The sequence below is a fragment of the Artemia sp. Qi Xiang Cuo genome, chromosome 5, assembly GCF_049724085.1.
Source record: "Artemia sp. Qi Xiang Cuo chromosome 5, ASM4972408v1, whole genome shotgun sequence".
Taxonomy (NCBI): domain Eukaryota; kingdom Metazoa; phylum Arthropoda; class Branchiopoda; order Anostraca; family Artemiidae; genus Artemia; species Artemia sp. Qi Xiang Cuo.
The window spans coordinates 40,186,916-40,210,821 of record NC_142798.1 but is presented as its reverse complement, the minus strand read 5'-3'; the positions used below and the strand labels follow the sequence as shown (position 1 = coordinate 40,210,821).

The window sequence follows — 23,906 nt, the reverse complement described above, 5'->3', positions numbered from 1 at the left end:
TTAGCAATTGTCAAATATATTTTTTTCTAATTTGACAGATATAAAACTGCAAAGCGAAAATGAGTAATTGTAAACCAGAAATGGATGAGTGGTCGGTTTTTCCATATGAAGCCATATAATTTTAATTTTTCAGTTCATTTTTTTACCTGTTCAATTTTTAACTAACATTGAATTATTTGCTGTTTTGGTTTCTTTTATGTCTGAACCAGAAACACATCAGTGTCTTACAAAGAAGAATACATTTGTGCTTACCTAACAAGAAGTAAAAATAATAAAAATCATGCAATGAAGAGTTCATTAGCTTATTACCTTTATTCTTAATGTTTGAATCCAATCAAGTACCGGTATAACGCTTTTGGTATAATGCTTTTCATGTTTTAATCTTGTTTATGAGCCATTTTGAATCTCCAAGGTTCTGACTCTTCAAGTATATCATGTTCTTTGTATCAGTCTTCATTGTCGTATGTATTTAAGGCTATATGGGCGAATGTGGTTTGCGTGGTGGATATGCGGAAGTCATTAATCTAGACCCAAAGGTTCGAGCTGTTTTGGAGAAGTCCATATCCGCCAAGCTTTGTCCTACTGTTATTGGACAGGTATTTATTATTCTTTTTCTTCGCTAGTATTGCTAGTACCTACCCCTAAATGTGAGAACAATCTCAAGTTGGCTATGGTATTTTAAAAGGTTTATAATTATTAAAAAGAATTTTATGGGGAGTAAAAAATGAAAAACAACTTCCCCTATTCTAATGCAGGGAAAATTAGAGTGCAATGAAATAATCAAGGCTTATACGCATATCATATAACGACAACTGTTATGTCTGACATAGCAATACTTGGACATGGAGCTAGTTTTAGTTCCCAAGATGTTTCTTAAGGACACCTCCTCCTGGACAGATGGGGTCTCAAAATGCGTTTTTATCATCATATATCCTTTGGAATATCCTCTTGATTCTCCTTCCATCCTAGAAGGTCAGGCTGTTGTGGGCCTTCGGATGCAACGAATATTGCTTAGGTTTTGTTTATTTGAAACGTGTGTAAGCTTCAGATGTTTTCGTTTATTAATTTTGTTTCGTTTAAATAAAGTAGAAGTTTCAGGACACTAAACTATCTATTTATTTTGTAAATTTACAACAATAAATTCAGCTTACAATTTTAAGTAGGTATTAGCCTCATTATATTCAAGAAATGAAAAATAGAACCCTGATCACAAATAACAAGTTTAAAAGTTGATTTTATTGTTATTTTTTCCTGGAATATAGTTGATTATAATCTGCATAGTTGTTAGCTCTTATACCATGACTAGAAATAAGAATTACTTATTAGAAAAGACTGTATACACTTTAGTTCGGGGAAGTAAGAAACTTCCTAGCAAGAAACTAGTAAGCTGTTTCCTAGTAAGAAAGAGCTTAGAAAGAGGGAAGTAACTTGACTCTTAAATATGTTCACTGGATTTGAACTTGCGTACAAGTTTAGATACATCAGGGAAGACTGGAGACTATAAATCAATTGTAAAACGTGAATGACAATGACTGCTGTTCGATTGCTTACAACTTAATTAAAGTTAAATAATTTTAAAAACTTAAGAGTTAAATTAAAACATAGTTGTGGATGCTTTTGCCTTGGGCGCCAATTCAGGGGGAGGTTTTAGCCCCCTAGATTCTGAAAAACACTATTTTGTATTTTTATCAAAAAAGTTGAAAGAAATCTTGCAAAATCCTCAACCCTTCCAGATAGTTTTTAGCAATAATTTTGGTTTTGAACAATTTGAGTTATTTGTACCTCCTAAAATATTGGAACAAATGTTTCTTTTTCTTTGAAGTATGTTTTTGTTTTCTTATTTCGTTTTATGTTTGTTAATCTACGACTTCGTTATTAACAAGACCTTGCAAATTTTTAGCTGTTGGTCAAATAGATTTTGCTGGGTTATTGGGTACAAGGACGCCGGCAGAAAATTTTACAGGGGGGGGGGGGGCGAACGCAAATTTTAAACGACAAGGATTCCTGGCAAAGAGATTCCTGGCATATATTTAATTATTATGAATTTAATCTTAAAAGGAAATCAAACTCAAACCAAAATTACAGAAAGATTTATTGCTTCTGTAGATTATAACAGATGTAGACTTGTCTTTTATACACTTTCCTACGCCTTAGAATAGTTTACAGAAGGAGTAGATATACTCAAAAATCATCCTGCCTTCACGTTTTGATTTTATAACGGCCATGTAAAATGTGCCTCTTTCATAACAGGACAATTCTCCCTCCCTCGAACTTAAATCCCTTATATATTCAGACATTAGAAAAAAACAGAATAGCGAATGAAAAACAAAAATTAAACTTACTATCCAGCAGCCAAATTAACCCTCTGTTTTTTTGGTGTCCTATTCAACTCAATAAAATGAACAGGTTCAAGAAAAACTTTCATCACAAGAGAATCTTATCAAATAATTTGTGATAAAAAAAAAATGGAAGTAAAAAGTGACTTGGACGAATATTCACCAAAACTAAAAATGGAATTCTCATGACAATTGCTACAGCGGCAGTATCGGCTTTTTATGCTGCCTCTAAATATATAAAGCTCTTTCAGTTTATTGTTAACCACCCAAAACCAAAAATCTGAGAAAATTTTCCTGATTTTTGAAAAAAGGGAAACACCCCCCCCCCTTAATAAAAGCAAGCAATCTTATTGAAAATCCCTTTATTAGGTACATCATACCAGAGAACCCTACCGTAGAGGTTTCAAGCTCCAATTTGCAAAATGTGGAATTTCGCTTTTTTTCCGAAGAGATATTGCAAGTGCACGTTCATTTGTTTTGTTTTTCACCGGGGTTATTACATCCAGTCGAGGGTTCAGAATGTTTCAGATGGAGGTCCTTGAAATGTCAAATGAGTTCTCTTTTAAGTGGTCATATTGACTGGGACAGTAAAAATTCTTGTTATGTTGCTATTTTAGGGCACCAAAACTATGACTTTACCCTGAAGATGATGAATTTGCAATCAATTTAAAATTCCGAAATGTTAATTGATTTAAAAGTATGAATAACTATATTTTAGGATTTCCAGTTGTAAAAGAAGTAATGCCACACGGTGGCAGTACTGGATTCAATCAAGATGGTTTATTTTGTTTGTAATAAAATTGGACTATGTTTGGCGATCTATAATTGCGTATCAGATATAATGAGGGGGGGTGAGTCATTGTTTAGGTGGGGTGGGGGGTTCCTAGAAAAGTATATTTTAATGGACAAACTGCTTACTCTTCATGAGGCTTCAGATAAATGTTGAAAGAGGTAGGTGGGAGCAGGAATTAATTAAATCGTTTCTCTATTCAGCTAAAATGTTACATTCCCATATCTACCAGCACAGAGGGGAAAAATGCAAGGCAGGTCATCATCAGCCCCGCCAGGAAATTTCTTTGGGATGGCAAATACTGCTAGGAACTTAGTTTTCAGCAATTTTAAATGGTGTTATTTTCTTTTTCTATTTATATTAAGTACTATAATGTATTCTAACAAATATATATAATGTATTTATCGATAAGAAAATCCTATTGTCGAGGTTGTGATGGCTTTAGTTATGTAGAAGATCAAAGGTCTCGCAGAATTTCAATCCATAAAAGCAATAATACTCCTTTTCATCCAACTGAAATTCTTTAGTAATAATATTAACAAGGACTTTTTACCAGAATTGCTATTCAACGCCAATTTTTAAGTATATTCAAATCTTATCCAAAACTGATATTGCAAATTTAAACGCAGGATGGTACTAATTATCGTACAAGTATTGATTTGCACATTTTAAAAGCAATTAACCAGGGATTTAAAGGACAGGTACCTCACATTATATGTTAGTTAGGCCTGGGTATGATTTGGAAAACAATCAAAAATTAAATAAAAAAAGAGCTTTTCAAATGAAAGCAAGGAGCAAATTTGAAACCTATTTGAACAGATTACTCTTTATATGAAGGGAGCTGTCTCCTTCGGTTCTAGGCGTTACCTCCCCGTAAAATACCCCCCCCCCCCCGTGGAAAATAAGGCTTCCCAAATTTGAGAATTTTATTTGAGTTTTATTTTTTAATTTTCGTAGGGGGAAGGAATTTTGGTACTTGTGTACTATTTGCCACTCACTTAAGTTTACGCTGTGTAAAATTTGAGAACAAACCGGTTTCTTCGTTAGTTTTTTTTCAGCTTAGCGCGAGATAAGACAGAGGCAAGTGACAGAATATATGGGAAATATGTAATTTGGGCTATATAATTGCACATAAGGGGAGGGGGGGGGGGTCAGTTTGAAGTCAGAAAACATTTCTTTCTAGGTATATGGCCACTAAAAAATTACAGAAGTATAGCGAGGTATCTGGAAATTTTGAAAAAAAAAAAAAAAAAAAAAAAATCCAGTATAAAGTAAATGTAATGTTTAATTTAATATTTTTTTGCAAGTTTTATGTGTTTTTTTTTTCAATTAACGTTTCTCCAGTTATTAATTAATATTTTCAGGTTAATGTAGTGTTTCATTTAAGTGTTTTATGATGATCGCTGATCAAAGTTAATGTTATTTTTGCCTTTCATTTATGTTATTTTACCATGTTCATGGCCGTATATTTGGCTTTAAAATACACTTATATATCTATCTATCTAATTTGCAGAATAATTGTACCAAACACATTTTGCAAGCGGACTCGCTATCCTTTACTCCCCCCTCCCTAATGTGCAAATCTATAGCCCAAATTTATTTCTAAAGTAACTAAGAAATTAAAAAAAAAACCGGCGTGTTCTCTAATTTTACACACCGTAAACTTGAGTGAGTGGCGCATAATACACAAGTACCAAAATTCCTTCCCCCTGCGGAAATTAAAAAACAAAACTCAAACGAAATTCTGAAATTTGAAAAGCCTTATTTTCCACGAGGGGTATTTTCTGGGAAGGGGGGGGGGGGGGGTAAACCCCAGACACCGTAACTTCCCCAGCTCTATACTCTTTAATGTGAAGTTTGGCTTTTTTCAAATTTAAAAGAAATTTTGCGATTGGAAAAACAAGATTTTTCAAAGCACTAAAAAACTTTTGTTTAATGAGCAAGGTGTTGAAAAGGGGGCAGTCCCCCTTATATACAGAACAATTTATATTTGTTTTAAGTTTTAAACTTGCTCCTTACTTTAGTTGAAAAAACCTTTTCTATTTATTTATTTACATTTCGTGAAACTGTAAAGTTTTATGAACAAAATACTTTTGGTAACACAGAAAAAACGATCAATATTTCAATGATCTCTGTTTGGATTTGAGTGGTAATCAAACAGTTCGTGGTAAAGAACTGTAAGTAAGGAACGACACGGGTTAATAGCAACCGAAACTCTAAAAAACTCTAATTTTTTATACCATTAGATATATAAAAGAATTAGCTTATAATGCTGATTCCAAATATTCCAATTTTCAAATGATTCCAAAGTTTCATTAAGTTTAGTTTTATCCATCAAAAGCTACAAGCCTGAGAAAATTTGTCTGATTTTCGAAAAAAGGGAGAAAAACCCCATCGAAGTGATAAAATTTTAATGAGAAACACACCATCGGATTCAGCGTATCAAGAAACCCTACTGTAGAGGTTTCAAGCTCATATCAGCAAAAATGTGGAATTTTGTATTTTTTGCCAGAAGAAAGATCACGGATGCGTGTTTATTTGTTTCTTTGTTGTTGTTTTTTTCATTGGTGATCGCTTATCGATACAGTGGGCCTAAAACCTCGAGCGAGGGTTGATTCTAATGGAAATGAAAAGTTCTAGTACCCTCTTTAAGTGACCAAAAAAATTGGAGTGAAACTAGGCCCCCTCCCACGCCACTCCCAAAATCGTCGGATCAAAATTTTGAGATAGCTTTTTTCTTCAGTATAGTTGAAAGGCCCAATAAATATGCCTTTAGAGATAAAAATGACCCCCTACAGCCCCTGGGGAAAGGTTTTTAAGTTATAAAATTTACCTATTGTTTTATTTGTTATTGGGAAGTATGCATACATTTTTCGAATAAGGAGGGGAGGACAGATTTTCTGCTGGAAGGATTTTGCACGGGGAGAATTTTTCTTGGAGAGGGGAGTTTCCAGGGGGTGAAATTTTCAGGGAAACTTTTACACTGGGTGAATTCTCCAGAATTCCTAAACTAAATTTCTTTATATGTCTTGCTTTTTCTTTACGATTCAATTTTAGATGCGGAAATGTTACGGGTAATTGTCCGGGGTAAATTTTCGCGAGGAATGAATTGCCCAGAGGACATTTGTATGGGAAGGGGGATTTTTCCGTGGAGGAGGAGCCAGGTATCCTGGCGTTATTTAAAAACGATCAGAAATTAAATAAAAAAGTTGTCAACTGAAAGTAAGGAGCAACATTTAAAACTTAAAACGACCAAAAGTTATAACGTATATGAGGGGAGTTCCCCCCCTCTTCACCACATCGCTCTTTACGCTAAAGCTTAAATTGTGTCCCAATTCTTTAAAAACAACTCCTGAAACACAAAGGTAGTTTAATTAGAACATTAAGTAACTTTTTTTAAAGTGCCAAATATCTGTAGCGTAAAGATCGAGGTATTGAACAGGGGGTAACACCCCTAATTCGTGTAATATTTTATATCCGTTTTAAGTTTTAGTGTTGTTCCTTACTTCTATATGAAAAAACTTGATTTTTTTATTTAATGAAGCTTAGAGACAAACATTTTTCTAAAGGCAATAAAAAAAATATGTCAAAGTAAAAGTATAAAAAAATGATAAAAGTAATAAATTACAAAAAATTTCCTTCTTAAATGTCAAAATCCTTTGGCAGGCAGCCAACAATGGGGCAACACACATTTTTCCATGTTTTTTCCCTATTCTGCTCTTTTTCCTTTGGTTTCCTCATAATTACTTTATAGTCCGAAATGTCTAGGGGGTGGGGGCATGCCCCCCTTGCCGGTGCCCATGATTGGGTGGATAATAAATTGGAGGGGAAAAGGTAACTATAGGGATAAATTGGGATTAATTGAAGTGGGTAACTGATAATACATAATGCAGTGATAATGAAGTAGATTGAATAATATAGTTTTTTTTTTATATATATCGGTGTGTACCAGTTTTTTTTTCATTTTTTAGACGGTCATGGACGTAATAGTGAATCCACCAGTACCTGGTGAGCCTTCGTATGACCTATTTATGTCTCAAAAGAAGGCTGTGCTTGAATCCCTGAGTCAAAGAGCAACAATGGTTGCAGAAACGTTCAATAGTATACCGAAAATGAAGTGCAATACCGTCCAAGGAGCGATGTATGCCTTTCCTCAGGTAAAATTCTTTTTATTGGAGCAATTTATTTAAACCTGTCATGAACTTCTATTTGCTCCTTGTAATACTGGTGTAAGATCAGTAAGCTGATTTATTAGCTGCTAAAGGGAAAAACGAAGAGAAATACGGCAAATAGATTTTTTTTTTCGGGGGGGGGGGGTCAAGGGGAAATTAGTAGTCTCTTTGGTTTCTAGGGCTTCATAGATTATTCTTAAAATTATTGCCTATAAATTTATTAAAATTATTGTTTGCTAGTCGATTCTATTTTTGTAGGTTCTCATTTGTAAGAGATGGGAGGATCATCGCTTGATCAAGTTTTTTGCTAAGCATTCCTATCTACTAGCTTCTAAATAGTATGATATTTGATACGATTAAGTTTACAGAAGTTTTTCCGCTCTCAACTTTGTCAGTGGTTTTATTGGAAATTTTTACAGATGGAGGCTAAAGTATAAATTTTTAGATTACTGCCGTCGTAGGTGTCATGTCGAAATTTCAAGAGTTGATTGAAAGGGTTTTGTATGACTCACCAGAAGTTTGGGCTCTTACAGCGTAGTTTTTAAAATGGATAGAGTTATGTCAGTAATGATGCATCGTTGAATAACGTACATAGTCCTTAAAATTAGCATTTAGTCTGGAGCATAAGGCGTGAAATGTGTGCATTCGTATAATCAATCTTTCTTGGGGAAGGCTTTTACATTGTTTGATAACTTACCAGTTTTCTTAAATGGGATGATCTCACTGTACTTCAATTGACAGACCAAGAGAGATCTACCAAGACTTGATCCTACCAAGATGTTCAAAATTTTGAAAACTATTTGCGTTCATTTAAGATATTTACATCGAAAAACTGTATTACAAGCCCAGATGGGCCGAATTCGCATTTAAGTAAAAAAAAAAAACAAAAAAAAACAGGCCAATAAATTAAGAAGAGGAAAGCGATTTGACATTTTAAAAAAGACCATACTGTATAAAGTGTGTTTAATAAGGAGTTTAAATAGGGATCTTGGAAGTCGCACTGCTCTCAAGCACTCTGTAACGAAGACTGCAAAATTCATATGGAGTTTGGGGAGATCATTTTGGGTTAGTAGCTTTACGAACCGTCACGACTGTCAATACTAGGCAGATGAAGATCCCCGTGTTATCTCAGGAAAATTCCAGAACCATCCTAAGAGAATATTATATTGCAAAATGACTTCAATTAGGACTGGAGAGCGTTTTTTTTTTTTTACGATACCACGAATGCCGGAAGGTACCTCACAGTGTTCAAAGATGAAACTTGGAAAGTCATCAATGTCTGGTAGGATATTGAAAATTTTATGTGTATGCAAGATAGATCTCCTCCCCGTCTTATCATCGTTATCGTGAATTTTCGAATGAATATTCTCTGATTAGATGGTTAGTTTGACGTGATACAGTTGAGCGGAAATGCTAGAAGCTCTGTCTTAACACCTTGTAGCTTAGGGGTTGTTTAAAGGAGCAAGTATCTGCCATTGCCGCAAGAGTTCCTTGGAAAACCGTTCCTTGGAATTCGTGCGATTCCCATGAGACTTGTGAATTGCATGCAAATGCTGCTGCAAATATTGAGCTTAAGATAAAATCGATTGTTAATCGTGTTCACGTAATAATAGTTCTGTAACAATATTGAATGATAAATATATTACAAGATTTTTAAAATAGATGACTTCATTCATCCTCTACTCAATATAATTAATGCAGTGGGTTGCGTTATTGAATAATACTAAATCTTTTAGGATCACTTTCTTAATGATGCCTGAATGATTATCTGTCAACAGATGTTCAACACCTGTTTTTTCTTCAAGATTTTTTATTCAAACATGCTTAGCATATATCTTTCTGCTTAAATGTATCAATGAAAACTGTATTTAAATAGGCTATTTTTATCATTTGTCACACTTGTCCTGGGGTTATACGTATCACGTTGCCCCCTGAGGCAGGCCTTCTGGAATTGTTAACCGTTCTGATTATGATGTTGGTCTTGAAAATTTGATCCGAAGCCATATGGGACTGGGGTGTCGCATCAAGGCACAAATATCACAATAGATGCCCTCCAATTTCTTATGTTACTAAAAACAATCCTGCAAGCTTCTTTTTTTGTTTAGTAGACACCAAGAATCTGTACTTGTTTAATAATAAAAGATTCTCCCCTTCAAAAGTTTGATTAAACACAAGTTAAGGTATAGCATGGTAGCTAAGGCAGGTATTAATTGCACCTAATGCATCATATAAGGGCATGAAAATAATTTTCCTGTTGACTAAATAGCGCATGTCTATATTTATAATAAACTCTTGCTAATTCGTAGTTTTCCTAGTGAAAAAGGAGAACAATTTTTCTCTATGAATATACTGATGGTTCATAAGACCCCGTCCCCAATAAAAGACTGAAAAACGTACTTGGAAAAATTTTCTTTGACGTTTAAACTTTCCATAGTAAAACAGTACATGGGTTTCCATCTCTCCGTGCAACTGAATGAGGGTCTCCGACGATGACCGGTCTTGTGCCAACTCTTCAGCCGGCACTTTTCCTGAGTGTGGCCAAATTTGCGGAAACCTCCAGCTGGCTCTAGATCTCGCTTAAGTAGTGCACCAATTATTTAACTGTCCTCCGTGTATGTTGCCCCATGTTGGTAAGGGTTCAGCAAGCAGTATTTATATAATGAGGCAATCGTCAGGGTGACCTAAAGCGTATCCAAGACAGCAGAGCCGGTGGAGATTGATGATGCTTGAGATTCTCTCGCAAATGGAAGAATACTAGTAAATCGCCGATATGAGGAGGATCGATAAGTAAATCGATCCTACTATAAAAATCATTTTGTTTATGCTGCTGTACATATTTATAAATCTACTTTCAGATTATGCTGCCAGAAAAAGCTATTGAGAAAGCAAAGTCACTGGGCCAAGCACCTGATGTCTTTTACGCTTTTCAGCTATTAGAAAAAACGGGCATCTGTGTCGTACCTGGATCCGGATTCGGACAGCGACCTGGTACTTACCACTTTAGGTAAAGATGCACTTTTCTAGTTGACTATTTTGATTTCTCAAAACTGTTTTACTTGTTTTCGTCATTCATTTTAATTCTTTTAACTCCTTTCCTTTCTTGGTAATTTTCTTATTTTCTTTTTGCCAGGGTTTATTTGCGGTTAAAATTTAGTAAGCGATGCAGTTTGTTTGAACTGATATCACGAGGATTAAAATAAAACTGACAATATATAACAAAAATAACAGTAACAAAGCATAAACATCTGTATGAGATCTATGTTTTTATTAGAATATCTATTAAGAAGAGTAGGTTTTTACTGTATCCACATATTTCTGTAAATCTAAATTGGCTTTATTAGATTGGTTAAATGTTTTATGTACTAAACTGATAGTAAAATTCTTTTTGAAAAAGTGGAAAAGTTAAGAAAAATAAATATTGAGGGAGAGGCTCGTTTCTTTTAATTTTTTTTTCTTTTTAATGAAGCGGTTATGTTATAAACAAAAGATAAACCATTGGGATAGCTGAATTTTAATTCAATAGATATTGCCCATCATATTGCCTTTCCTATTTGAAACAGTAATTTTCAAATAGTTCGTGGTAACGAACTGTAAGTAAGGAGCAACACGGCTCAATAGTAACGGAAACTCTAATTTTGACATCAATAGATATATCAAAAGAATCAGCTTATTATATTGACTCTAAATATATAAGATACATTGAGTTTAGCGTTACCTATCAAAGGTTACGAGACTGAGAAAATTTGTCTGATTTCGAAAAAGGGGGACACACCCCCTAAACCTCAAATAATCTTAATGGAAATCACACAATCAGGTTCAGCGTATCAGAGAACCCTACTGAAGACGATTCAAGCTCCTTTTTAAGAACTCCTTTTCAACCTCCTTTTTCAGCGTATCAGAGAGCTCTACTGAAGAGGTTTCAAGCGCCATTTTATTCAGCATAGATGATAAGTCCCAAAACTATGCCTTAATGGGCAAATTATAAAAGTTGCCCATTGTTTACGTATAGTTTTTGTTATTGGGAAGTATACAGACATTTTTTGAGGGAGGGGGGATTTTTTGCTTGGGTGGGTTTCGATGGGGAGAATTTTCCGTGTTGAGGGAAATTTCCTGGGGTGGAAACATTTTACACTTGGGGAATTTTACAGAATTCCTGTACGAATTTCGTTGTATTTGTTTTACTTTGTCTTTACCAACTCAATTTTGCATGTTGAGATGTTCTGGGGAAAATTGTCAGCGGTTTTGGATTTCCGGAAAAATTTCCGGAAAAAATTTCACGGAAGACAGGGGATTTCCGGAGTGATCGGGAAAACGATAGAGGTTAAAGTCTTTTCCAAATGAAATTATGCTAAGGAGAATTTTTCAGGCTGAATCGTCCGCAAGAAATTTTAGGGAAGATGGGGGGGGGGGATTTCAGCGAGGATAGTTTGCCCGGAGGTAATTTTCCGGGGGTGGGGAGGTGTTTTAAGCTGGAGGAAATTTCCACGGAAGAGTACCCCATGAGGGGAGGGAATTTTTCATGGAGGATGAGCCAGATTTTCCGGCACTATTTGAAAAATGATCAGCAATTACATAAAAAAACAAGTTTTTTTTTAACTGGAAGTAAGGAGAAACATTTCAACTCAAAAACGAACAGAAATTGCTCCGTATATGAAGGGGTCGCCCCCTCCTCAATAGCTTGCTCTCTACGCTAAAGTTTGACTGTTTGTCCCATTTTTTTAAGAACGACTCCTGAAATACAAGGTCCGTTTAATAGAATATAAAGATTCTCTTAAAGTGCTAAAAACTTTAGCGTGAAGAGTAAGGTATTGAGGAGGGGGGCAACCCCTTCCCATACAGAAAGATTTGTGTTAGTTTTGAGTTTTAATGTTGCGGCTTACTTTCAGTTGAAAAAACTTGTTTTTTTTATGTAATCTGCGGTAAGAATTCATGAAAAAGAAGTTACAGCATTTAGGTTTACTTCGCAGGTGACCAAGCAGTACCAATGAGGGCTTTGGGATGGAGGAGGAGTATTCACCAGTGTGTCAGTTCCAGGTAGTTAAACTGTGCGGCAAGTTTAGAGTTGTACTAACATGTGTACTCATATAATATGATCAATCTCAGTCGCCCACTTGCCTGCAAGTCCTGTGAACATGGCGCATAAAACTGATAGACTGTTTGAATTACCCTTACTGTATGCCTATCTTCCTTAGTTCTGTCCTAAAATGAATGATAGACTATCATAAAAAAGTGAAATAAATCATTTTTATACAACTCTGAAAAAGTGATGCCAGCTTTGCCTCTCACAGTGACCATCTGTCTTGGCTTTACTCTAAGTAGCCCTGACTCTCAAGTCTTTCGTCACTTCCACCGAGTCGATAATTCAAATTAACGCTGAATTAATAATTCAAATTTTATGTTATGTATTACGGATATTACTTCCTTCATTTAATGCAATATAACTGTATTAATTTTTGTTATGGATTATCTATTGGATAACCTCATTCTATTTTTTAGATTTTGGTTTTACTTATTTCCAGCTTTAGGCAACTTCTTAAGAAGTTAAAGCCCTTTTTTATTAATAAACTAATTAAAACACTTCCAATCATTTTGTATATCACCTAAATCAGCATGCTGTAAGTCATCTACTCCAACATAAATGCCGAGAATACTTCCTCTCCAGTTTTTTTTTCGCCTACGACGTTAAATTGCCGGTCTGTTGAAGGCCTAGCGACCAGTTCCAGTAAAAAAAAAAAAAAACATAGCTGGTTGTATTACAAAATAGAGGGATAGGGTCCTAGTAAATGTAGGGAGTTTCCACAATTGTAAACCTTAGTACTCGGCCAAAATTTATGTTTGACTTAATCTTTTAATTTCAGGACTACTATTCTTCCTCAGCCCGAGAAACTGAAAATGATGCTGGAGAAGTTTAGAGAATTCCAGACCGATTTCATCAGGGAATATAGTTGAGCGCTATTATCTTTTTACCTACTTACCATTCTTTGTTGGAAGTTATTCTTGCCTTTCGAAGTATGACAGTACAAAATTACACTGCTATTTTAATTCTATAGTTTTGTTCTAGCTTAAGATTTTACTGAAATTCCCATTTAATAAATGCTACATAAATTGTGTACATATTTTCTTAGCGCAATTCCCCAAATTAAATATGGCAAGTTATTTGTCAAAGCATCGCCAGTGATGCATAAGAGCAAAGAGTTTATCGAATATTTTCTGAAAGTGAGCTTTTGTGCTCTTTAAAGTCCTCTAAACATCTCCATCCACTGGTCAAGTATTCTGAAATAAGCATATGCTAATGAATTTAAGATAAGATTGGGTTTGAATGAATTTCCTGAAGTGTCAGCGCGAATTTGTCCAAAACTGAAGGGTTAATGCCATAAGACGACAAAAGGATGGTAATATACATTGAGCCTTTCAGAGTCAACACGACAGGGTTGACTTAATAAAAGGGGATTTATCTTTCATGTATTTTTTCCTCAGCCAGTTTATATGGGACCGGTTTTCGAACAAACTTGAGGGAAGGGGCTCATTCGAGGGATCTCAAAATGAATATATCCACAGGGAAGGGGGTAGAGCATACACTTTTGAGCGAAATTTGTAGGGACTAAGTTTTCCTTTGGAGCTAGTTGAGTGTGCCTTCTTGGGGCCAGTTTTTTTCGGTGCAATTTTAGCAAATCCTGGGAACAACATTTGTTCCGATAAGTTTTTCTTGGGGTAGACTCTACAGGGGAAAGTTTACTAGAGGCGAATTTCCCTGTTATGATTATGTTAAGGGGGGCGCACCAAGAACCGAGTACCTCGGGTAATTTTTTTCGGCGCTTAACTTTTATTTTTAATAACCTTCCTGGGGGAACTTCCTGCGTAAATCCCTCTGAGAAAAAGGTACTCCTTCAAAAACAGGTATGCAAGCAACTGACAATTACAATTCGAAGTGGAATAAACTGAAAGTTTTATCTTGTTCCTGACTAAGGACGCCTTCTAAGCTTAAATACACGTGAGTTATTAGAAGTTTAAATTTTAACGGTAAAAGATTTTGCATTTGAGCAGATAATCACGGACTTTGGAATACAATAGAACATTTTTATTGCAACACAAATATATGCACACAAGCTTGATGGACAGCGCAGTTGTCTAGTGCCATGCTTGCAGTTGAAAAGTACTTTGTTAGTGCAATTCAAGAAGCTGAATTCCACACTGAAATCACGAAAACTATAATAGAGTTAGAATACAAATAAAAACACTAAAGATTATGAGATCGTACTGGTTTTTGCCAAATGTACCAGATTTTGTCGAAATTTTGGGAATAGAGTACGGGTGTACAGACAAAACCAATATGTACCACATGTGGTACTATTGACAGCATAGGACAAAGAAACAAACACTTTTCAGAGCCTAGTTGACCCAAATTCACACTAAAATACATATACGTAACATTTGCATACTCAACCCCCTAAGCTAACACCAGCAACTTCTGGACATTTTAATACATGCCAAATGAATGATGGGCACTAAAATTAAAAGTAGCAATGAGAAAACTTCTTTTGAATTTCCTCGGTTGTCTATTTTATGAACTATTCGGCCTCTGAACGGTTCACATATTTTAAGTTACTTGATGTAAATGTAAATTTGCCTGATGGGGCTGCTCGCCTGTTTGATTGATTAGTTTTATCAAATTTAGTGATTTTGCAAGAGAAGGTTAAATTACAGGATATGTTTTTATTGCTAGAAATTTACAAGTATTAGTAGTCAGTTGCGGATCCAGGGGGCGAGGGGGGCGCCCCCTCCTAGCGTAGTCTAAAGTAGTGTAATTTACTTAATTAACGCAAGTTTACGTCAATTAAACTTGCTCCTAACGCAAGTTTATCGGATCAATATATTTTGCCCTCCCCCCTCTAAAAAAATCCTGGATCCGCCCCTGTTAGTAGTATCATTAATGTTAACGGTATGAAAATTCTACTTGCTTTATTGATCCGAGGTCCAATGTTTCATTAAAATGGTTTTATTGTGTGTCTTAATTTTAAATATAATTGATGTACTTGACAAGATAGATTAGGGTAAAAAAAAGGCGGAAAAGTCACAACATAAGGAGGTCATGCCAAGGCAGCAAGAAACTTTCAAGAATAAATCATTATAACAATTATTTAAAAGGATTGTCTCAACTTGGTAGGAGGGGCAAGAACAATGGCTAATCATTTACTCATAGTAAGTAAGTTCCGAGGCCACGCTTTCAAAACATAATAGGTAAAAAAAGGGAATTTTTAGTCAGTGAATAAAATTGGAAAATTGCAGATATTTTGGCTAAGATCTCTATATATTTGCGCTAAATTGATTTTATTATTATATTTTATTTTCTCTCCATGGTACGTCATTTTTTTTTTTTTTTTTTGTTACGCCCAATTTCCCATATTTTTGTTTTCTCTATCTTTTTTAAGCAATTTTGAAATCCACTTGCACTCAAAAAGACTGAGCCGAGATTTTAAAAGAAATGTCTGCATTTTTGCCAGTTCACTAGTTATAAATTCTCTCTCATATTTTTTCGCTTTTATCCCCATAAACTTTGTCGTTTGCAGAGGTTTTCGATAGCAATAATGCTAACCAAAATAGTACAAATCATCGTTTCCAAAGGCCAGTGCTCCCACCTTAGACTGGCCACCAAGTCGTAACAATACTAACAAAGAATAATACTAAAATAATAATAGAAGGATATAAACTAAGCACGGAGTAGTTAAAGAAAATGAGCGCAGATGAATTCCACTCATTATAACTGATTAAATCCGATATTACAATGGGCTATGATTTCACTGTCCTGCTGTTAACCAATGCAGCATCCAAATTGGCAGGTAAAACTGAATACAAGTGTTGTACATTTTGTTACCATAGACAAAGCTGTCCATTAAAGAATACATCACAGATCTTTTAGCAGCAGAAAAACTTTTCAGGAGGATACTAGGCGGCGTTTCTTCGGGAAAAGTTCGATAAGCGTCAAGTAAAAGAACCATATGCAGGATCATCACTGGGTGTGCAAACAAAATAATCAGTCTCTTGAAAAAAACGCCTTTTCTAAAAATAAAAACTAACTTAAAGAATCGAACGAACGAACGGTTAGTGATACAGCTAAAAAAAGAGATGTGAAGGATTATTCGATGAGTTTAGAGATTTTGGGTGTGGCGAATCCAAAAGTAAGGTAAGTTTTATTGAATTAGCCTTGGTTTATTGTGCCCTTTTTCATTGATTCTGTAAGAGCATTCTTGAACCAGAGTGTATTGCAAAATTATCTAAGGATATGGTGAAAAACGTTGCCAACAGAGTTTGAAATAGTGTGAAAACCAAACTTAATATTCCACCCGAAAATTCCCATAAATTAATTTTACGAAAAACTTGTTGCTAAGCAATAATAGCCTATACAAGTTTAGGATTTACATTTTGTGTTGCGCCCAACTAAATAACGTAATCGGCAGATCAAGCATTAAATGGCTATCTGTTTGGTACGAAAATAATGTTTACAAAAGTAGAGTTTCTGTTTGGCTAGACGGGCATCCAAACTTTGCAGAAATACTAATTCACTTTTTGTTCGAAAAGAGTGACACAAAGAAAATATATTGTAATCCTAAAACAAGCAAAAATTATACACTGTTAAGTTTATCTTTCATATGAAATTATAAAGAAGTTAGAATTTTATCTTCTATAGATCCAATGTTGTCAATGACAACAAAGCAATATGCAAAAATCAAACTGTAAGCTACGATAGCTGTAACCGAAGAGAGATTATTTGCAAGGAAGGTAAGCAATTGGTAAGGAAGCGATAAGGAAATCTGTTCGAGTTAATGATCAACTTTATTTAATCTTAAAATGGGGCTGAGATGGAATCAATGGCAAAAACAGATACAAACGAAAATTTAAATCTATTTTCGATGAAAAAAGCCTCGAGGATACCAATATTTTTGTTATTTTGCCAATATTTTTTTTACCATTATAGAATTATTGATTAGCTCTTCCATCAAAGAAAGTCCCGTGGCGGCGTCCAAAACCCTCATCTACAAGATTTGACGAGAGAAAAACACTAACCAAATCATAATGAGTAAAAAATCCTCTAAACATCTCAATTGTTTCTACCAACCTTACCAGCTACACTTTTGGATAGTCAATACTTCAGGCGTTTATCTTCGTATACTACATATAAGTTCCCAATTAAAAAGACGGAATCTTATTGAAATGACAAATACAAGAAAACTGGAAATCACAGCGCAGTTTATAGATAATTTATGTCCAATAATAACAACACAGCTCGAACATTCTTAATAATCTCGAGATGTCAGCAGAGATCACAGGAATCGATTAAGAACCAATTTGCGGCTTTTCTATAAAATTGTGCATTATGCATTGCCGGTATCTGTCAATATTGACGCTTCTGATGGATATGCTCGCAAAAAAAAAAAAATTATATTGCTATCCATTATTGGGTTTATATGCTCCCAAGTGTTTACAAGTAATTGATTCACGGGACACGATAAAATTATCAGATTTACTACTTTGTCTGTCAGAATACTATCTGTAACTTACGAATATAAAGACACAACCATGCATGAAAATGGTTACATGAAAGAAATTTTAGAAGTTATTTTACATATGCTACTAGTTACTTTAGAGCCCCTGAACTGACAGATGAGACAGCCATTGACAATGAAAAAACCATAAATTCCTTCTAAAATGTTTAATTTACTGAGTTCGCGGGATATTTGTCCATACTTGTAACTTTGGACCCTCTAGGACTTAGTTTATTTGGACCCTCTTCACTGACGAGACAGCCATTGGAAGTGAAAGAAATTTAAATTCCTTCTGAGGTGCTTAGTCTACAGAAGTAACAGGATATTGGTCCATACAGTCCAAATAATTATATCTCTTCTGGGCATAGGAGTTCTTCCGAGGATAGTTCGAACGTATCAACAGATGCATTCGATGATGAAGTTGAATGAGTCATTGATTAAATGACTGGTTAAAAGACTGAATCGTTTGTATTATTTTCAAACTGCTCTAAAAATGAGCTGGATTTCCACTCACACTTGAAATCATTTTTTATTCCTGTGTTTGCCCTATTTTATGTCCTTTACACCGTAAAAAAGTTTTTCCACCCATTTTTGTTCAGCAGCAAGTCTTTTTTTGTTTTATGTTGGATATGTATCAACACAAACGCTGAAATCGCAAGGAAAATCATTATTTGGTTCTATGGCCCACTGTGCACTGTTTTAATGCGACTACCCATGGGAAACGACGAAATTAGACAAGTAAATAAACACGTATCCGTAGCTATACTTATTTTAATTTCTTTTTATCTTTGTAGCAAAAGGCTTGAAGCTTCTGCTCTGAGGTTCACAGATATGCTGGATCTGATTATGAAATTTTTATCAGATCTCTCTATTTTGGGGTTCTTCCAACCGATCCAAAATCATGCAAATTTTCTTAACCAAATATCTTTTTATGATAACTTTAAACATGATGTCTCTCACTCTCTCCCAGCATTACCAGCAACAGAGGCTTGTGGAAGAATATAGTGATTTTTTTTTCCTTTTTTGTGTCAAATTTTTCGTTCTTGTGGAATAAATAAACTCTGAACCCTGAAGGAATTTTACATATTGGAAATCACCAAGGCCGTATCCAGAGGGAGGGGGGCGGGGGTAGGGGGGTTTGGAACCCCTCCAAAATGTTTGTTTGACTAGTAAAAACGTAACAAAAATAGATATAAACAAATTTTGTATGTGTTTTTTGAGGTTATTTTGTGTACCCCTTCCCCTCCGAAAAAATCTTTGAGTAAAACCCCCTCCAAAAAAAAAATCCTGGGTACGACCTTGGAAATCACGATGAAAAGCAGATTCTTTTGATGTGTACGGCCCTCCAAAGGTAAAAGTACGTATCTACACTTTTCATTATTTCGATAAATCACGGCTCAAAGTTTGAGTACTTTTGAGAATTTCAAATACGGTTTACGGTGAAACTGGACACTGGCTAATTCTGGAAATTAGTTAAATAGGTAAACAAATATGGGGATTTCATATTTTTAAGTAAAATTTTCTATTATTACTGCCCCGAAGCCTGAAACAGTAGATACGTACTTTTACCATTGGACCGTTACTCATATAAAGAGGCGCTCTCAAAAGGTAAAAGTGCGTATATGACATATACGTACTTTTACCTTTGACTCGAGACTCGAATTCGAATGAAGTCCCAAAGGTAAAAGTCTGTATAAAACATAAAACGCACTTTTACTCTGCCCAAAACCCCGTATCTATGACGTATACCGAAGGTAAAACCACGTATGAAGCATGTACAACAAGTCATTTTTTTATTCAAATAATTAGAAGTTAAAAAATAAAAAAAATAAAAAGAAATCACTGAAATACTGCAGGCAGCTAAAAAACACAGCCGTGCTTCAGCAAATCGACAGAAGCTGTTGATGAAGGCATAGTGCGCCAAAATGTACGGCGATTCTCATTCATAAAAGGTACAAGTTTTTCTAAGATGGCCTTTTTCTTTTCTGGCTTTACCCCCTTGCGCCAAGAATCGGATCTGGCAAAGGATACTTTGCCTCTTTGATTGTACTAACCAGCTTTTTTGGCACAAAACTTAGACTCTTTTCTTCACCCTCAGGGCTAGTTTTATAGAACAGTTCTGTTTTTCCCTTCTTAAAACAGACCTCACTGAACTCATCAATGGTCACGCCCAAGTTCTTCATGACGATGCCAGGAGCTTTTAAGCTTTTCCACTGGCAAAAGTCTTCTATGTCCATTTTCACGGCTTTCGTGAATTTTCTACTTTTTTCTAAGGTGTCGCACAAATCCTCAAAGTCAAGAACATCCCTTTTTCGAATTCGAGACTCAATCGATCCGTGTATGGAGTCAGCCCCCATGTGCGTATGGCCTTTCACTAGATACTTGATACGAATCGTTTCAGGTCCTCCTTCACTGTTGACTATCAGTACAAATTCACTAAAAATTGTCCAATTTTTGTTCTGGGCACAGCAATTGTCAGTATAAAAAATGAAGTGCAAGATATCCCTATTCATCTTTAAGACCTTGTGGAAGGCACTACCTATATCAGGTGCATCACGTCCTTGTCGAGATTCGTTCCAAACAACGCAAAGGTTCTGGTTTTGTTGGGTGGCCTTAACGGGGGCAAACGTCTCATTAAAACACACGAGTCTTGATTGAAAAAAGGCCTCCTTTCTGCTGTGCATGATGGGAAGCAATAACACTTTTTGTAGGTCCACGGTGAACAACATGGTAGTTGAATCTTTTTCGTATTTCTGCTTATCTTCAGAAAATGCTTTTGAAACCTGTTCAACAAGATCTATGTGCTTTCTGTACAGTTCAGTCTCTTTCTCGGTTGCCTCACCATTTGTACCAGGAGTTCTCGCAGCCCCTACTTTCTCTTTTAATAGTGTGCAAATGTCACAGCTGTCACTTTGGGGCATGCACAATGATACTTTCATACCATTAAGAATCTTCCTATATGTCTCATCACAGATTTTATTTGCTGGATATTTTTCATTAAAGTCTTCTGCCATAAATTTGTAGCTCAAATCACGAGAAAGGTACCGAACATTTGGAGCGTGAGCTCGACGATAGTGTGGAATTGCTGGCTGAAAGCTTTCAATGTGCTGCATCACAAGGCTTCGATCAACTTTGTTTGGTGGCCCTGCCACTTTATGGCCCCTTCCGTCCTTGAGCTCATTCCCAAGAGCATCCCTTTCAATTTTTGACTTGATTGTAAAAATCACTCTGTCATTCTTGCCTAATCCTAGACAACCAAGGAATGTAGACTTGCAAACTGGCAAGTTTTCAACTTTTGGGGTAAGTGTGGGGTCGTCATTCGAATTTCTGGGAAGGCTGTACCTAACTGTAGTTTTTTTCTACACGCAGCTTCTGGGGCAATAGTCCTTCTTTTAACTGGTAGGAATGTCAGCAAAGAAGCGAGCCACATTTGTCTTGATTTATATTCTTTGCTCCAACATGTGTCATAAATTTTCCTGAATTCTACACTGGAAAACTTCAAACATGAGTTTGTGCTTTTGTTAGATTTACAGCCAGGTTCGTCAGGAAATGGATACTTCTTAACATCTCTTTCAAATTTATCTTTTTCTGAGCGAACTCGTTTTGGAGTAAGGTCAACAATAGACCTTCCTTCTCCTCCACCATTTTCTTCACGTCTATTTTCTCTATCTTGTCCCACAGACCTTGCTGCTACAGCGTCAATTACACACATGACATGGTCTGAGGAATCAGGTTCACAAACAGTATTGTTGCTTTCATTAGATGGTTGATTGTCCAAATTTAGCTGGTCATCTTGGGTCTCATAAGCTGCTGCATCCGAAGCCGAATCTTCCAAGGGCAGGAAAGGATCGGTAGGAAAATGGATCAGATTGTACTCTGGATGATCTGATGTAAGATGATTACTGACCGAAAAAGGAACTAAATCTGTAAAGAGCTTTCTCCTCTTCTTCAAAGTTGTCTGCCTTTCATCATCAGAAGACCCAAATGTCCCTTCAACGTCCTCCCAGTCAATATCAGACTCATCACTATCACCTCTACTTAAATCTTCTTTTTCGAATTCTTCATCAGCAAAGTGTTTTAACTGTGCCTTAGTTTTAGCTTCTCCATCAGTGGTGTCCCTTGATCGAGAATGTCCAGAAAAATTGGGTGATATGTCTGTTGTTTGATTTATCTGGATGATTTCTGGGGGGGAACAGGAACTAGCTCCTCGTTGCTCTTCACTGGAAGATGGCAAGTCGGTATTTGAAGTTGATGCCTCATTTGTACTTGCTTGACATGCCAATGTCCTGAAAAATTGGAATTCTAAGAACTTGTTATCAACCTTGATTATCTCAGATGAAAGAGGGGGTTCTAGGGCTATTTTGATACATTTTTTTTTGTTTCTAAGGTAAGCAATATTTAGAGGCCCTCAATTTTTTCTCAATGTTGTAATAGTTGACCAAACTAATCCCTGATTATCTCAGATGACAGAGAAGGTTCTAGGGGTTATTTTGATGCATCCCTTGTTTTTTATTTTATTTCAAAGGTAAGTCATGTTTGTAGGCAATACTAAAAAAATGGCTTTAGGTGGTTGGTTGGTAATTTGGTATGACGCTGCTCTCCTGTACTAATTCGACAGCTACATAGCTAGCTGTGTAAACTGGTTGTAGCGGGTCTGTTGTACCTACCTGGTAGTACAGATGGGGTTTTACCAGAGGGTTTAGGCCTACTTGGAGAAAAGGTTCCAAAATAGCATGAAGCAAAATTTTCTTACCTTAAATCTCTTTCCTTTTGTATAACCAACGCTCTCTGTAAATTTAGAAAGCCTCTTGACATTCTATGCCAGTACTCTTTAATAGCTCAGAGTTGCTGGTTGTTCAGCTCTGCTCTGGTAAACAAACAATGATGATTGTGCTGAATCATGACATATACGTACTTTGACCTTTGGTTTCCTTTCTCATTTTAATGTGCCGGCCAAAGGCAAAAGTACGTACCAAGGGTGAAAGTACGTATCTACACAGATACGTACTTTTACCTTTGGATGCGCCCAGAAATTTTTCAGATACGTACTTTATCCATATGCTATTTCCGTTAATATTTGGACTAGAGCCTTCTTACATATACCATTCGATTCAGCACATTTTTTTTAGTATGGTGGTGGCATTAAGTCGAGAAGTGAAAAATTGTGCATATACGTACTTTTACCTTTGGAGGGCCGTGTATGTTAGCATCAAAAACCGTTTTTATAGTTTCTATTACTATAAGAATAGGTCGCTTTTATCTTACAGTTCGTTGATACGAGCAGTTTGAAAGATCTCTTTAGACTGACTTTTTGTGCACAAGAGGCTCTGTTTTTTTCGTTCTAGTTCTGACATAATTTGTTTATTTATTATTATCTGTCAGTAAAACTTTCTGTTCACTGACCAGTATAAAAAAACTTGGTAACACGAAGGGAAAATGGTATTCAAGAGAATATACCTATCTTCTAGATGTAGTAACGCGGAAACAAATTTATATTGAAGAATTTTGAACTGTGACAGCAGAATAAATGACAGTGCTTTTAAAAGAAAATATTCAAATTGCTAAAATTAGTATAGTAAGCAATTGAAAAGCATATACCAAGGAAACAAAGCAAGAAAAGAGTTTCGGGAGCATATTTTTTAGGAAGGTAAGTTAATAGGGTGTCTAGAATAACAAATCAACAAATAATGTTTACCTCGCTTAGTCCTCCAGTAGTCACGTTTTAAAGTAATAGACAAAAACCAGTTGGCCGTATTTACACTTGGCGTAGGGGGAAGGATATTAAAAGATCCCCACCCTAAAAAAAAAGAATAAAACGCGGCAAAAACCGATACTTTTATTAGTTTTGCGGATCTACAGTCATGCACCCCCTCCCCAATGCAGGTAAATCATATCGTTTTGATTAATGTAGGAGTTGGCTGAGACACAAAAAAATTATGAATTAAACAAAAGAATGGTGGTTCAAATAAAAAAAGAAGAACAACAAAGGAGTAAGTAGGCGTTCAGACACTGGATTCTGTCTCAGACTCTGTCCAAGTTTCCCGCTCAGAATGGTTGAAAGCTGAAA

General features: G+C 35.6%; 2 protein-coding genes across 4 annotated transcripts in view; one reads left to right on the top strand and one right to left on the bottom strand.

Moving 5' to 3' along the window:
* The window catches only part of LOC148952133 (alanine aminotransferase 1), a 68,508-nt gene extending 55,100 nt beyond the window's left edge, over positions 1-13,408 (top strand). The window contains exons 8-11 of the mRNA XM_089089577.1: positions 475-596; positions 7,098-7,283; positions 10,154-10,302; positions 13,157-13,408. Of these exons, the coding sequence (XP_088945703.1) occupies positions 475-596; positions 7,098-7,283; positions 10,154-10,302; positions 13,157-13,247 (548 nt within the window). The 3' untranslated portion in view covers positions 13,248-13,408. The remainder of the gene's footprint in view (positions 1-474; positions 597-7,097; positions 7,284-10,153; positions 10,303-13,156) is intronic.
* A 137-nt stretch (positions 13,409-13,545) lies between these two features.
* Positions 13,546-23,906, bottom strand: part of LOC148952132 (GPI-anchor transamidase component GPAA1-like) — an 88,994-nt gene continuing 78,633 nt past the window's right edge. For all 3 annotated transcript variants that reach the window (XM_089089574.1, XM_089089572.1, XM_089089573.1), the window contains exon 12: positions 13,546-16,355. In XM_089089574.1, the coding sequence (XP_088945700.1) occupies positions 16,094-16,355 (262 nt within the window). In that variant the 3' untranslated portion in view covers positions 13,546-16,093. The remainder of the gene's footprint in view (positions 16,356-23,906) is intronic.